This window comes from Colobus angolensis, unplaced genomic scaffold, assembly GCF_000951035.1.
Source record: "Colobus angolensis palliatus isolate OR3802 unplaced genomic scaffold, Cang.pa_1.0 Scaffold78, whole genome shotgun sequence".
Taxonomy (NCBI): domain Eukaryota; kingdom Metazoa; phylum Chordata; class Mammalia; order Primates; family Cercopithecidae; genus Colobus; species Colobus angolensis.
This window is the reverse complement of record NW_012121598.1, coordinates 3,936,308-3,949,293: the sequence shown is the minus strand read 5'-3', so window position 1 is coordinate 3,949,293 and position 12,986 is coordinate 3,936,308. Positions and strand designations below refer to the sequence as shown.

General features: G+C 40.1%; 1 protein-coding gene across 1 annotated transcript in view; it reads left to right on the top strand.

The window, feature by feature from the left end:
* The first annotated feature begins 4,179 nt into the window (after positions 1-4,179).
* The window catches only part of CEP152 (centrosomal protein 152kDa), a 75,660-nt gene continuing 66,853 nt past the window's right edge, over positions 4,180-12,986 (top strand). Inside the window, exons 1-2 of the mRNA XM_011928578.1 lie at positions 4,180-4,553; positions 9,541-9,634. Of these exons, the coding sequence (XP_011783968.1) occupies positions 9,542-9,634 (93 nt within the window). The 5' untranslated portion in view covers positions 4,180-4,553; position 9,541. The remainder of the gene's footprint in view (positions 4,554-9,540; positions 9,635-12,986) is intronic.

Here is a 12,986-nt window from a genome sequence, read left to right as displayed (position 1 = left end):
TGGTCTCGATCTCCTGACCTCGTGATCCGCCCGTCTTGGCCTCCCAAAGTGCTGGGATTACAGGCTTGAGCCACCGCGCCCAGCTTACAAAATTTAAAATGTAATACTATTTACAGCTGCTAAAAAGGATATGCATGTAAACCTAACAAAATATGTACAAGATGCAACTGCAAATGACAGAATGCTGATGAAGGAAATCAAAGAAGATGTAATAAATGGAGAGCATACTGTGTTCATGCATTACAAACTTCAACATAAGAAAGATGTCAACTTTCCCCAAATTGATACACAAACTTCATGCAGTTCCTGCCAAATTTTCAGCAAGATTTTTGTAGATATAGACAAGATTATTCTAAAATGTATGTGGAAAGGCAGAGGAAATAGAATAGCTAAAACAATTTTAAAAAAGAATAAGGTGGGAAGAGTCATCTGATTTTAAGACATTATGTCATTTTAAAGACTGTCTTGATGTTGGTGGAAGAATAGATACATAGGTTAATGGAACAAGATGGAGAAGCCAGAAACAGATCACTCAAATATGTCCAACTGATTTTTGACAAAGTTGCAAAGGAACTCAATAGATAAAGGCTAGCCATTTCAACAAACGGTGCTTGTGATGGTTAATACTGAGTGTCAACATGATTGGATTGAAGGATGAAAACTACCTCAGACCCTGGTGCATACTCTAGTCCAATAAGCCATAGTACATAGAAACACAATGGAAAATAATGTTTTTACCTTTAAAAGCTGTTTCATACAATCTCTCTCTCTCTCTTTTTTTTTATTTTTGGCCACAATCCTGAGAAGTGGGTATTATCATCCCAATTTTCAGGTAAGGACTTTGAGGCTTTTGAGTGTTAAATTGTTATGGACAACGCTAGTAGGTAGGAGAGCTGGGATTTGAACTCAGATCTTCTTACTCTAAGTTCTGTGTTCCTTTGAGGATAGTATTCCTTGATGATAGCACTTTGAATAGCACTCCTGTGGTGGCATTGCTTTGACCTGATAGCTTTGACATCAAAAAGGAGGAAAAAGGAGAAATGATGGTTTAGCTTCACCTTTATAGATGCTTGTTAGTGGGAGGGACCCCATCTCATCAATAATGCGACATTTTCCCTTGAAATGTCTCACCCAGCTCATAGGTGTGCCCGTTTAAAACATGCAAGGCAAACATTGAGCCAACGTTTCACAAATAACCTTTTGTCCAGCATTTGAGATCTTTGGCAGTTTTACTTTCTTCCCCCACATTTGCCTTTGTTATCCCAGAATGCCTCTGTCTGCTTGTGTTTCTTCGGATGTGCACACCATTACCTGACCTCTGTAGAATGCCTTTCCTATTCTCCCAGGCTTAAAGCTCTGCTATGGGCTGCCTCCTTCCTGCCTTCTTCTCCAGACTTACCTCTAAATATAAGATTCCTGCACTTTTGCTGGTCTGGCCTTCAAATTTCACTTATGCCAGTCAACTGGCCTGTTGAGCTCTCTCCTCTTCTTCTTCCTTGAACCTGCCTTGATAGATTCATCCTTAGGTGTTCACTTTCCCTAGAATTGTTGCCTATTCTTATTACACATAGTAAACGTTTTTTGTTATTATTTATCTTTCTATGTAAGGACCTTGTAACTCAAGAGTGTTGGTACCTTGAGCATAGGGGTCCTACCCTGCACCTAGGCTGGGACTTAAGCAGGATAGGTGGTCAAAGAAAATTTAATCGAATGTATCCATAACTCCACTAAAAACCATTTTTAGAGGCATGTCAAGATGGCAGGTTGATTTTTTCTTTATTTTCCCTCTTTGTCACATATATACTAGGCTCACTAAAATATTTTGTATGTAGTGATGAGCTCTGGGTTTGGAGATAAAGGACCTGGTTTCAATTTCTGTCTGCCTTGTATTAGCTGTGTAGCCTTGGACAAGTCACTTAATTTATTTTTATGTAAGTTTCTTCAACTGGAAATGGGGTAGGAATACCTAGGCCCCCCACAGTGTTGTAGTGAGAACCGAATAAGATAATGCTTGTGAAATAATTTACCAATCTGTAAAGCACTGTGTAAAGGATTATAAACACTGCCTCCTCATGTGTTTCCCCTGACACCTTTTATGCTTTCATCGTTTCAAGAAGCAGTTGTTTGTGCATGGGGATCACCTGGCATTCTTGCTGCAGTACTCCATTATAACCCTCAGCACAGAAGGCAACATACAGTTTGCCAATCGACTTCAGTGGGATGTGAAAAGTGAAAAGTGCATTTGATTCTCACTAAGATGCCTTGGCTCAGATTCAACAAATGCCATTTACTTGAATGCCTTTTATTTGCTTTTTCTGCCCGCCCACCTGCCAAAATCTTCATCTATTTGTTCATTTATTCATTTACTCATTTAACGTAATTGTTTTGAGTGCCTACCAGGGTCGTGAAACATGTTAGATACCCAAGAAGTAAAGTGAGTACTTCAAGATATTCACATTGTACTGAGTGTAACAGACACACAAAAACTTATAGTAGATATAAGAACTATAGTAAGATATATAGGATACACTGTGTACAGAGGTGGGAAGGATCATTTCTGCGAAGTGAGGGAGTGTGTATCATGAAAGTCTTCAAAGGAGGTGATAGTCTATCTCGAAAACTAAGTAGGAGGAGAAGTAAGGTAGAGGCAATGCAGGTGAAAGAAACAGCTTTCACAGCAGGTGACACAAAAAAAGCACTCTGGGAACCATTGTTAGCTCAGCCTGTGATTTCATTCATTCTATTACAGTGGATTAAATTACCTGTTATTTGCCAAACCCTATACCAGTTTATGGTGGTACAGGGGTCAGTGTAGGCATGGGGGTTGATGGTGAAGTAGCAAAGGAAAACTAGCCACATTATGAAGAACCTTGAACAGTCATTTTACTCCACGCCAGTACACATGGGAAAGAGTTGAAAGGATATGTGAACCTGCTGCCACCAATTCCTTTATTATTCACTGGAACTGTTTCAGCCAGAGAAGATAGACACAGTACTGGGGGCTTCACTGAGGACTGGGTGGCGCTGTCTTTAGGGGCAGGTTAATAATATACACCTAAGCGACGAAAACACTTACACCCGAGGAAATTAGAATAGTGAACAGACACGTGGACAAATGTACCATCTTACCAGTTTAAAGCAGCAAAAATGTAAACAAAGCCGCACCTAGTAAGATAGAAGACAAAGCAAAACATCTAAGGCTGTTAGGTAATAGGGAAGCAGGTGCCTTAGAAAACAAGAAAGGCAAATGTAAAAAACCTTTAAGGCAAGAGTTCGGTGGGGAATCTGCGGGATTCTGTGTGCTGAAGCGCAGGAGGCACGAGTCACCTCTGCAGTCTCCTCTACCAAAGGGGCAAGGGGTCCCGGTAAGGCCGGTGCACCCTGGCGGAAGGTAGCGGGCAAAGCGGTTCGAAGTCTCTAGGCAACCGATCAGCCCGCCCACTCCGGAGTAACTTCCTCGTAATTGGCTCACGAATTCACCAATGGACGCACAGGGGGAGCTTCCCGCCACCTCTGGCGCCCGCTTTCAAACAGCCGTACTTTGCAACTGCAGGCGGGCTTGTCAACCAAGCTTGAGGAAGGCGGAGACTTCTGCCTCCTCTCTCTGCCCCGAGCCGGCATGGCTCCGCCCACCGGGCGAGCTTCTAGTCGGCGATTGAAGGAGGCGACTGCTCCTTAAGGGCCTCCGCCCCGAGGGTTCGGTTGTGACTAGGAAGGAGCTAGTGGACTAGAACCAGGGTAAGGGGGTTTGCTAGAAGTTGGTCTTCCGCCAGGGCTAGAGTTTCCTCGCGATAACAGCCTCCGTGGCCTCTGGTGAGTTCTGATTCACGGGTGGGCTTGGACCTGGGGTTAGAGAAGTTGCGGGGTCCTCGGGATCCTGGCTGAGGGTTCCCCGGGGGCTGACCTGCCCTCTCCCCAAATCCCGCGGTGGTGGACTGCCCGCATGTTGCGGGCTCAGCTTTTACCTTTAACGTGTCATTTAGACCTCTTCATTCCTCCAATATCCTATTTAGAAGCGACATATGGGAAGCCCGCCTCGTTTCCAAACTGCTGGGGTCGCCCCGAGACCCTACTCTGCGGACCCCGCCTTGGTCACCCTGGCGTTACTCCTGGCTCACAATAGGTGCTCTGTGCACGTGTGTTGACCGAGTACAAGTGACGCTGGCACCCAAAGCCAGCAGTCCCGGGTTATGGGCCCCGTGTGGCTTTGGTCATGTTTGTAGTGCCGTAGCTGACGCCAAACAGGTCCTCAAGGTCATTCGCTTAGCCTGTGGATGCCTATTGTGTATTAGCATTACTCGCTCCGCTCTCTGAGCAACTTAAATCAGTTCGTCCAAAGTGCTGTCATTAGCACCGATCACAAGATGTCGTGATCATTTGTTTATATGTCTATTTTCTTTCCCTCCATCACGTCCTGTTAAACTTTGTAATCTTGAACAGGGCTTGGTAAATTGTCGAATGAACGAATAGGGTGCCTCCACCAGGTGTTGCAAGTCTAAACTGAGCTGTGTGCTCTGGCTATTTCCATTCTAGAAGGCGAGTTATGTCAGCAAGTAAGTAGAATTTCCAACTCCCAGTGCAATTCTTAGAAACCCCTTTTGTGGGGGTTTATAACCCTTCTATATCGTAGTCATGAACTCGAGTCTGATTTAAGCCTGTTATTACCATATACCTTCATAGTGCGTGACAATGAACATGCACTCCCCAGACAGGTGAATGCGCTCAACTAAAGAGAAGCTGAAGTAGAAGCCATAAGAAAAGCATAAGACATACAGTCTGAAAGTGCAAAGGAGTGGCTTATTCTATGGGGGAACAGGCTTGGAAGGGCATCTTGAAGGAGGGTGGCATTTTTGTTCCATAGGAGGTTGCATTATTTGAAGTGACATTTCTCATAGGCTGCACACTCACCTTTTCTCAGATATGCGGAATCCTCTTTATTCCTGTAACCTCTTCGGTAGCTGTCAGATTCCTATTCATCAGTAATAATGTCGTAATGGTAATAAAACTAGAATGTATTGATTGGTACATAGTGCTAATTACTTTACATGTATTATCTTGTGAATCCTCAGAATCAATCTTTGAAGTAGGTATTGTTTCTACCCCCATTTCATTAACGAAGAGGCAGAAACGGTTTGCTCAAGACTGCACTGCTGATAAATAAAAGGGCCAGAATTGAACTCAGGTTGTCTGAATGAGTGCCCTCATTCTTAGAGCCAGTTATAGCCATATTGTGTCCTTTAAGATTTATTTCTAATCTAAAAGCTCTTTTTTTCTGTAAAAATTCTCTAAACTGTCCTTTCTTCTTAGGAAAAGTTTATTTGTGCTTTGTACTTTCATCTACTACGGAATTTATTACAATATGTTATTGTAACTGTTTATCTCAGTGGCTCTAAGAGAGGATGAGCAGAGACAGTGAGCTCCTCATGGCTGGTACCATGTTTTAGATGCATCTAGAATATGATCTGGAACACAGTGGGTATTCAATAAAATTTTGTTGAAATAATTCCTATAAGGTAACATGCCTATATCATATTCAGTCAACAAATATTTGTTATGTGCCTACCATGTGCAAGCGGGTAGATACATTTTAATTCTGCCTTCAGGGTGCTTATAGTTTATTAGATGAGGCGAAAACAATACTACCTTTGCTTTGTAATCTTTAAATAAACACTGATTGGTTTTGTTGCAAGGAGGGCAGAGAAAATCAGGGACAAGGAAAGAAATGCTGGGTCAGAGCATCCATCTGAGTGTAACAACAGGACATACTTTTTGTAGTCTTGTTAAGGGTTCAGAAAAAGTTATCTAGGAAGAAAGTCTACCAGACTGCTACTGAAAAAGAAAACCAAAACATACTGTACACTTATTCTGCATCTTGATTTTTTAAGTGGTCAGCCTTGAGTCAATAGATACAGAAAATTTTCATTATTTTTACTAGTGGTATAGTATGACAAATTCAAAAATAATTTTACTAGTGCAAATGTTCATTTTCAATATATTAATTTTGATAGTTTTCAAGATGGTTTAGCAGTTCATATTTTCACCAGCAACTCATGAGCCATACAAAATATAAAATAGTCACCACTGGGTGATAAGTTTTTTTTTTCTTTTTTCAATCTAGTGGTTGTTGAAAATGGCATATTGTTGTTTAAATGACACTTTTTTGAAACATCATGAGCTGAAGCATCTTTTCAAACTAATTGATTTACACTTTTTAAAATAAATTGTCATGTCAGTCGCCCAATTTTATATTGGATTGTTTGTCTTTTTTTTTTTTTTTTTTTTTTTGAGACGGAGTCTCGCTCTGTCACCCAGGCTGGAGTGCAGTGGCCGGATCTCAGCTCACTGCAAGCTCTGCCCCCCAGGTTTATGCCATTCTCCTGCCTCAGCCTCCGAAGTAGCTGGGACTACAGGCGCCCGCCACCTCGCCCGGCTAGTTTTTTGTATTTTTTAGTAGAGGCGGGGTTTCACCGTATTAGCCAGGATGGTCTCGATCTCCTGACCTCGTGATCCACCCGTCTCGGCCTCCCAAAGTGCTGGGATTACAGGCTTGAGCCACCGCGCCCGGCCGATTGTTTGTCTTTTTAAGGATTTTATATTGGGACTTTGTCAGGTTATTTGCAAGTATTTTTCTGATTCTTATTTTTCTGGACTTTGTTAGTGATGTATTTTTTCTTTTTTTTCTTTTTCTTTTCTTTTCTTTTTTTGGGGACGGAGTCTTGCTCTGTTGCCCAGGCTGGGGTGCAGTGGTGCGATCTCGGCTCACTGCAAGCTCCACTTCCCGGGTTCTCCTGCCTCAGCCTCCTGAGTAGCTGGGACTACAGGCGCCCACCACCACTCCCGGCTAATTTTTTTGTATTTTTAGTAGAGACAGGGTTTCATTATGTTAGCCAGGATGGTCTCAATCTCCTTAACTCGTGATCCTCCTGCCTCGGCCTCCCAAAGTGCTGGGATTACAGGCTTGAGCCACAGCGCCTGGCCGTATTTTTTCATACATAATATTTGACTTGTTAGTGATGTCTTTTGCCTTAAACAAAGTTTTGTTTTTTGTGGTTAGGTTTCCATCACATTTTTCTTTATGACTTTTGGGTTTACTATCTTGCTATTTTTTTTTTAAGCTGCCTCTTTTGTTGTTCTGAATATTATACTAAAGTCTCTGGTAGCAGTGATAATGAGGGGTGATTAATAAGTTAAAGTATTAGCTTTTATTTTAAGTCTCATTTAAAATATGTATTACCTTTTTAGTATATATATTTTTAACCATGTAAGTTGATCAGATTTCCCTTTATATCTGAAATCATTTCTTAAAGTCTTTCATAGTTTATAGTTCTCATAAGGAAAACTTATACCTTTTTTTCTTCAGTGGGGGAGATTTTGGTAATGCCATGTTTTGGATTTAAAATAACATTAAAGATATATGCTTTGATATTTGACATTCTCTTTACTTTAAAAACAATAACATAAGTATTCTTTGTGTAAGAAAAAGTAGCTCTGTATTTAAAATATTAGCTACATTTTTAGCAATAGGCTCTTATAAATCTTAATGTTCTTTTTCAATAATTAACATCAATTGATGGCAGGTTAATAAAGGATTGGAACAAACCTCCTTTCTCTAACTTAAGGAGAAATTAACCCAAATTCCATATTTTGTCTTGTATTTATATTAAATGAAAGAGAGGTAGAAGACACAGAATTCAGAAGCAGAAAGGATTTTTTCTGCCTGGAGGATTCAGGAATGTCTTTAAGGTCCAGTTTAATTCCATCTCTTTTAAGGAGATGGGATTTAATTTCATTATTCATCTATAGTGTTCTCTACGCTATTAAGTCCATTTGCAGTAGTAGAAAAAAAAATCTAGAGACTTGTGATTGTGTGTTTTTCCCTCACCATTTCATATGATAGGCTCTTTACCATACTCGTATCTTCATCTTATGTTGATATACAAAAGGCATCTTATAGATGGACTTAGATTTATTTTCCTCAATATGCATGTCCCTTCCCCCTTCAGCCCTGGCACAAGGGTAGAAAGGAGTAGGTGTAGTCTGAGAAGCAGAGGCTGGAGGGTTTTAAGTTGATGTAAAGAGTCTGATTTGATATGAGTTGAAAGGGACGGGTTGGGTGTAAGGACCAGAGAGGAAGGGATTAGAAGGTAGGCTGCAAATTAGAGGTTGGCCAAGAAACATAACTCAGTCTTTGAAAAACAAAAACTTGACATAGGGGGATTTTCACCACTGAAATTCATATGTGTGTTAATCTTTAATACCATATTCATCTAGTCTAGCTTGCACATTTTCTTTTCACACTTTAATATCTACAACATAGACTGCATCCTAAAATTAATGTTATGTCATAATTTGATTGCCTACATCTTGTTCCTACTGCTACAAATGGAACTGCATCATAGAATCAAAGACATCTTAGATCTGATGAAATGGGATGTTGTCTACTCTAGAGCTATTGGCTTCCACAAAAGTTTGTGATATAGTTCTTACCTCTTAAGATGAGGGAGCTAAGTTCTTTATGGTAAAATGCATTTGGATTGCTGGGTCTCTATGCTTCTGATTTTACTTCCAATTTAATGACATTTTAGAGCTTGAAAGATGTAGTGAATGAGTTGTGGCTCAGGCTCACATCCAAGTGCGTTTCATTGGCATGAACGACAGTGGACTGAATGGAGGGCAGTGTTAGGCCAGGTAATTGATGACACCTGCCTACTTTTTTTTGGTTGGGATTGTTCAGAGCTTTGAAGTTCTGAGGGGTTTATGTGTAGTGTCAGGATCCCTAAGTATAATTTAAATCAGCAGCAGCTTTTTTGACTGTAAGTAGTTGAAAACCCATTTCCTGCTGCTGCTTCTGCCGCAGCAGTGACTGCTCCCCAGGGAACTCTTGCTGTTGCTTTTGGAATTGGAAGTCCACAGTGGTGGCGCTTCACAGCCTTCACTTCTGTTTTTCCTGAGTGTATTGCCAGAACCTGATTTTATCAAGCTTAAGAGGAGGACATTTAAGACTTATATTTTGTTGCGCGCTCTATGGCATTTACTGAATTGTAAATGGTTTCTGGGTAGCAGTCACTCATGATTTAGGGACCTTCTTCTTGTAAAGCATGATATTTGGATTTCTGATATTAAAAAAAAAAAATGAAGCAATTAGGGTACTGCCTGTGCCATGTTTAATAGATCACATTTGAAATTTTGTTTGAGCTTAAGATTTTTACATTTGGCACATTTCTAGTTTATTACTATTGTCATCTTATTTTTTATGTGGGCAAAAAATCTTACTGTTTTAACTTATACTTTTCAGACCACTAGAAAGGTCTCTTCATAGTTTTATTACCGATTTGCATTTTTCCTTTTCCATGAATTGCTGTCATATAGCTATTTTCTATGAATCGCAATTATTTGTATTGGCCGTAATGGAGTTATACATATTTTCTCCCAGTCTGTTTCTGTCTTTTCACTTTGTGTATGTATGGCATCTCTTATGTAGTTTGTTCTGGGGAGATTTTGTGGAATATTCAGAAACCAAACATCTTTCCCTTCCCACAGGATGACCATGTCATTAGACTTTGGCAGTGTGGCACTACCAGCGCAAAATGAAGATGAGGAATATGACAAAGAGGACTACGAAAGAGAGAAAGAGGTAAGTTGTTAAAAAAAAAAAAAAGAGACCCTAAACCCAGTCTTTAACAGGTTTTATTTCTTGATCAAAATTATATCATCTTGTGTCATTTTGAAGGGATTTGGATTTTTTTTTTTTTTTAAACAACCCTGAACTCTGCTTGCTATTTAGACTGAAAAGGTGGATAAGTGGAATGCTTCTGTTTTTGAGACAAGAATAAAACACAACGTGAATAATGCCATCAGATAAATGGTTAAATTTTTCTTTTCATTTAGGAGGTAATGGTTGACTTTGGAAGTGGCAGGTTAGTTTCTAGGTGCTTGTAACATTGCCATGAACAAGTCTGACAAGGCTCTTTGCTTTGGGTAGTTTACATCCTGGTGGGATGGCAGACAATAAGCAAGTAAACAAGTGAGTAAAGTAATTTGAGTGAGTGATAATATATCATTGATAAATGACAGGAAAACAAACTGGAGTGTTATGAAAGCAATTGGTAGGGGATTGCTGTAGATGGGGTGGTGAGGGAAGCTCTGTGGGAGGAGGCAATATTTGAGCTGAGACTTGACTTATGAGAAGGAACCAGCCATGCCGAAGCCTGACGAAGAGCAGTCTAGGCCAAAACACCAATGAGTGTAAGCTGGGAAGTTGGGAAGAGACCCCGTGTATCTGTGGAGCAGCCAGAAGGCCATGGTATTGGGTACATATAAGCCAGTGTTGGGTGGTGGATGTGGGTGTCAGATCATGGAAAGCCATGATAAGGTGTTTGTATTTTATTCTTAGAGCAATGGGAAGCCAGTGGAGGATTTTAAGTAGGGAAAAGTGATAGCATATTTTTGAAGATCTTTCAGAAGGCTGCATGGTGAATAGATTATAGAAGGAAAGGAATAAAAGGAGAGACCATATTATTTATATATAAAGTGTTTAGCAGAATACGTGGCACATAGCAAGTGTTCAGTAAATGGTGGCAATAGTAATAGCAGCAGTAGTAGTGTTACTACTACTTGAGTTCCACTTGGTGGAAGTCAAGTTAGTTGTTTTTAGTGTAATTCAAATTTCTTGATTATCTATGATAAAAGGCTTCTTTTGTCCTGACACTATTTTTTATATGATCCATTTTCTAACATGTAAAGAAATCTTTTTTTAGTAGTTATTGGGGACCATTAGTATTAATAGGAAGCAAGGAATAGGGTCAGTTGACCGTTGTTCATGTGACTGGTGGTAGAATTATGGCAGGGATAGAAAACTGGCAACTTGCTGGATTTGGTTCATAGACAGGTATTGTCTTTTAAAAAATTGAATCTGTATTTGAAGATTTGAAAATTTTATGCAGCACTGCAGATTCTCTGGCTTATCTAAAAAACATCCAAAGCTCTGGCCACACCTGGCCTGTATTTACACATGGCAGCAGGCGGGCTGGAGCTGAGCAGTGGCTCTCCTTCCCCAGCTGGCTACGGTCCCCACTTCTCACACAGACATGGGCTTATGCACTCAGACCTGCCTGCTTCACTCTGGTAAATTCTCTGCCAGGTCCCTGAGGGCATTTGAGTTTATGACCCTGGAGAGGGTTTCTGGATTTTGGCAGGGCCCCTCACAACAATTGTTGTGGCAAGGATGGGAATGAGGATTTTCTGTTACTTTGAACCTGCAGCATGAGGTTTTCATGACTGGGCTTGGATAGTTGGCTGGGGTTTAGCCACTGGGATTCTTGAGAGGGTCAGTTTAAGTAATCACTACTGTAAAGACGAAAAAATATTTTGACAGGTGATTTTTCATTGAGAAATATATTAGAGAGATAGGTAGAGTGTTAGAGCTTACTGCCAGTGTATTGTGTGGTTAAAACTTTAGAGGGGATACTAGTTAAGGAGGCAATTAATTCTAGATAATATAGAAAATAGCTATTTGGGATCACTTCTTTGATAGATTGTATGCTGGGATAGGGAATTTCAGGGGAAAAGTTGTTCTGAAAGATCAAGTATTTAAGAATGAGTATTTCCAGCAGAGTGGAAGGATATATAGCTAAATTGACTCTAACATGATGATTATGGTTAAATTTGTAAAAAGCTTCATGCTTATAAAAATATTTTTACTTTAAAAAATAATTGCTGCAAGGAAAAAAGTGAGATTAGAGGCCAGAGAGGTTCAGCTTTTAGTAACAAACTTCAGAACTGTTCACAAATCTTCAGCTGTATGTATACTTTGTCAGTACAAGTTAAAGTAATAAATTGGGTGGTCAAACCCAAGCTTGCATGTGTATCTAGAGGGCTTTTTAACTGTCTCAGTCTTCCTGACCCAGCAGTAGCCGAGTGGTTCACAGCCTTAAGAGATTAAAGAAAAAAAGCTGTTTTTTCCTGTCTACCTGGTTGGTAGCTTTGGGACTGCGGCTTTGGGATTGTGGCTAGGTTATAACTGTTAGCAGTGGGCTAATGCATATTGCTTTCTCTACTTAGTGAATCACTTTGTGTTCAATTCGCTGATGTGGGAGGAATGCCTTTATCCCTGATGATGTGCTATAAGGCTTACCAGGCATACCGCATCTGACTCATAGTCTACCCCGCTAAGGGTCTGTGAGAGCCTCTCTTGGTACATGATTGGATAGTCCTGATTTTCACTGTCTGGGATGAAAGGCCAGTTGCTAATACAGCATGTTTTTCCAAGCTGTGTTTAATATTGTTGCTTTGGTGCCAGCTGGGATTTTGTCCACATGTGCCCATATCCCAATGAATACACCATTCCAACCTTCATGCCATCCTAATGAGCAGCTTTACGATTATGATTTAGCCCTTTCCATTTCTATTCTCTCCACTGTTAGCATTGAAGATCAAATGGAGAAAGTGCCTTTAACATTCAGAAAAAGGAAAGGATTTAGTAAATACGTTATTCAATATTTAGAGGATATTTAGACCAGAGGATCTCAAGCCAGGGACCATCAGGAATAGACCCATATTTTGCAAAAAAACAAAAAAACAAAAAACAAGAATTTTGTAAAAAAATTCCTATAATCTATTTCTAAAGTGCTACAACTCTTAATGGTACATTAGTAAAAGTTGGCCCACTGTGGCTCAAGGCATAAATGCATGGTAGAGAGGTACATAAACCACAGCTTCTCACAGTGTTTCAACTGAAACTCCGTCTCTTCAAAATAGTTGACAGAGCAGATTAGGGTGCAGATCAGCGAGGGTGATGACATCATAGAGATATGTATCATGTCAGTTAATATCCATTAATTGTCACACATTACTTACGTTTCTCCTAACTTACTGGAGGACATTACTTTCTGATTGTACTCTTGAGAGCTGCTGATAATACTTGTCATTCTTGCTAAGGAGGAGATCTCATCCAAAGCAAACTTTTCTTTCTTTCTTTTTTTTTTTTT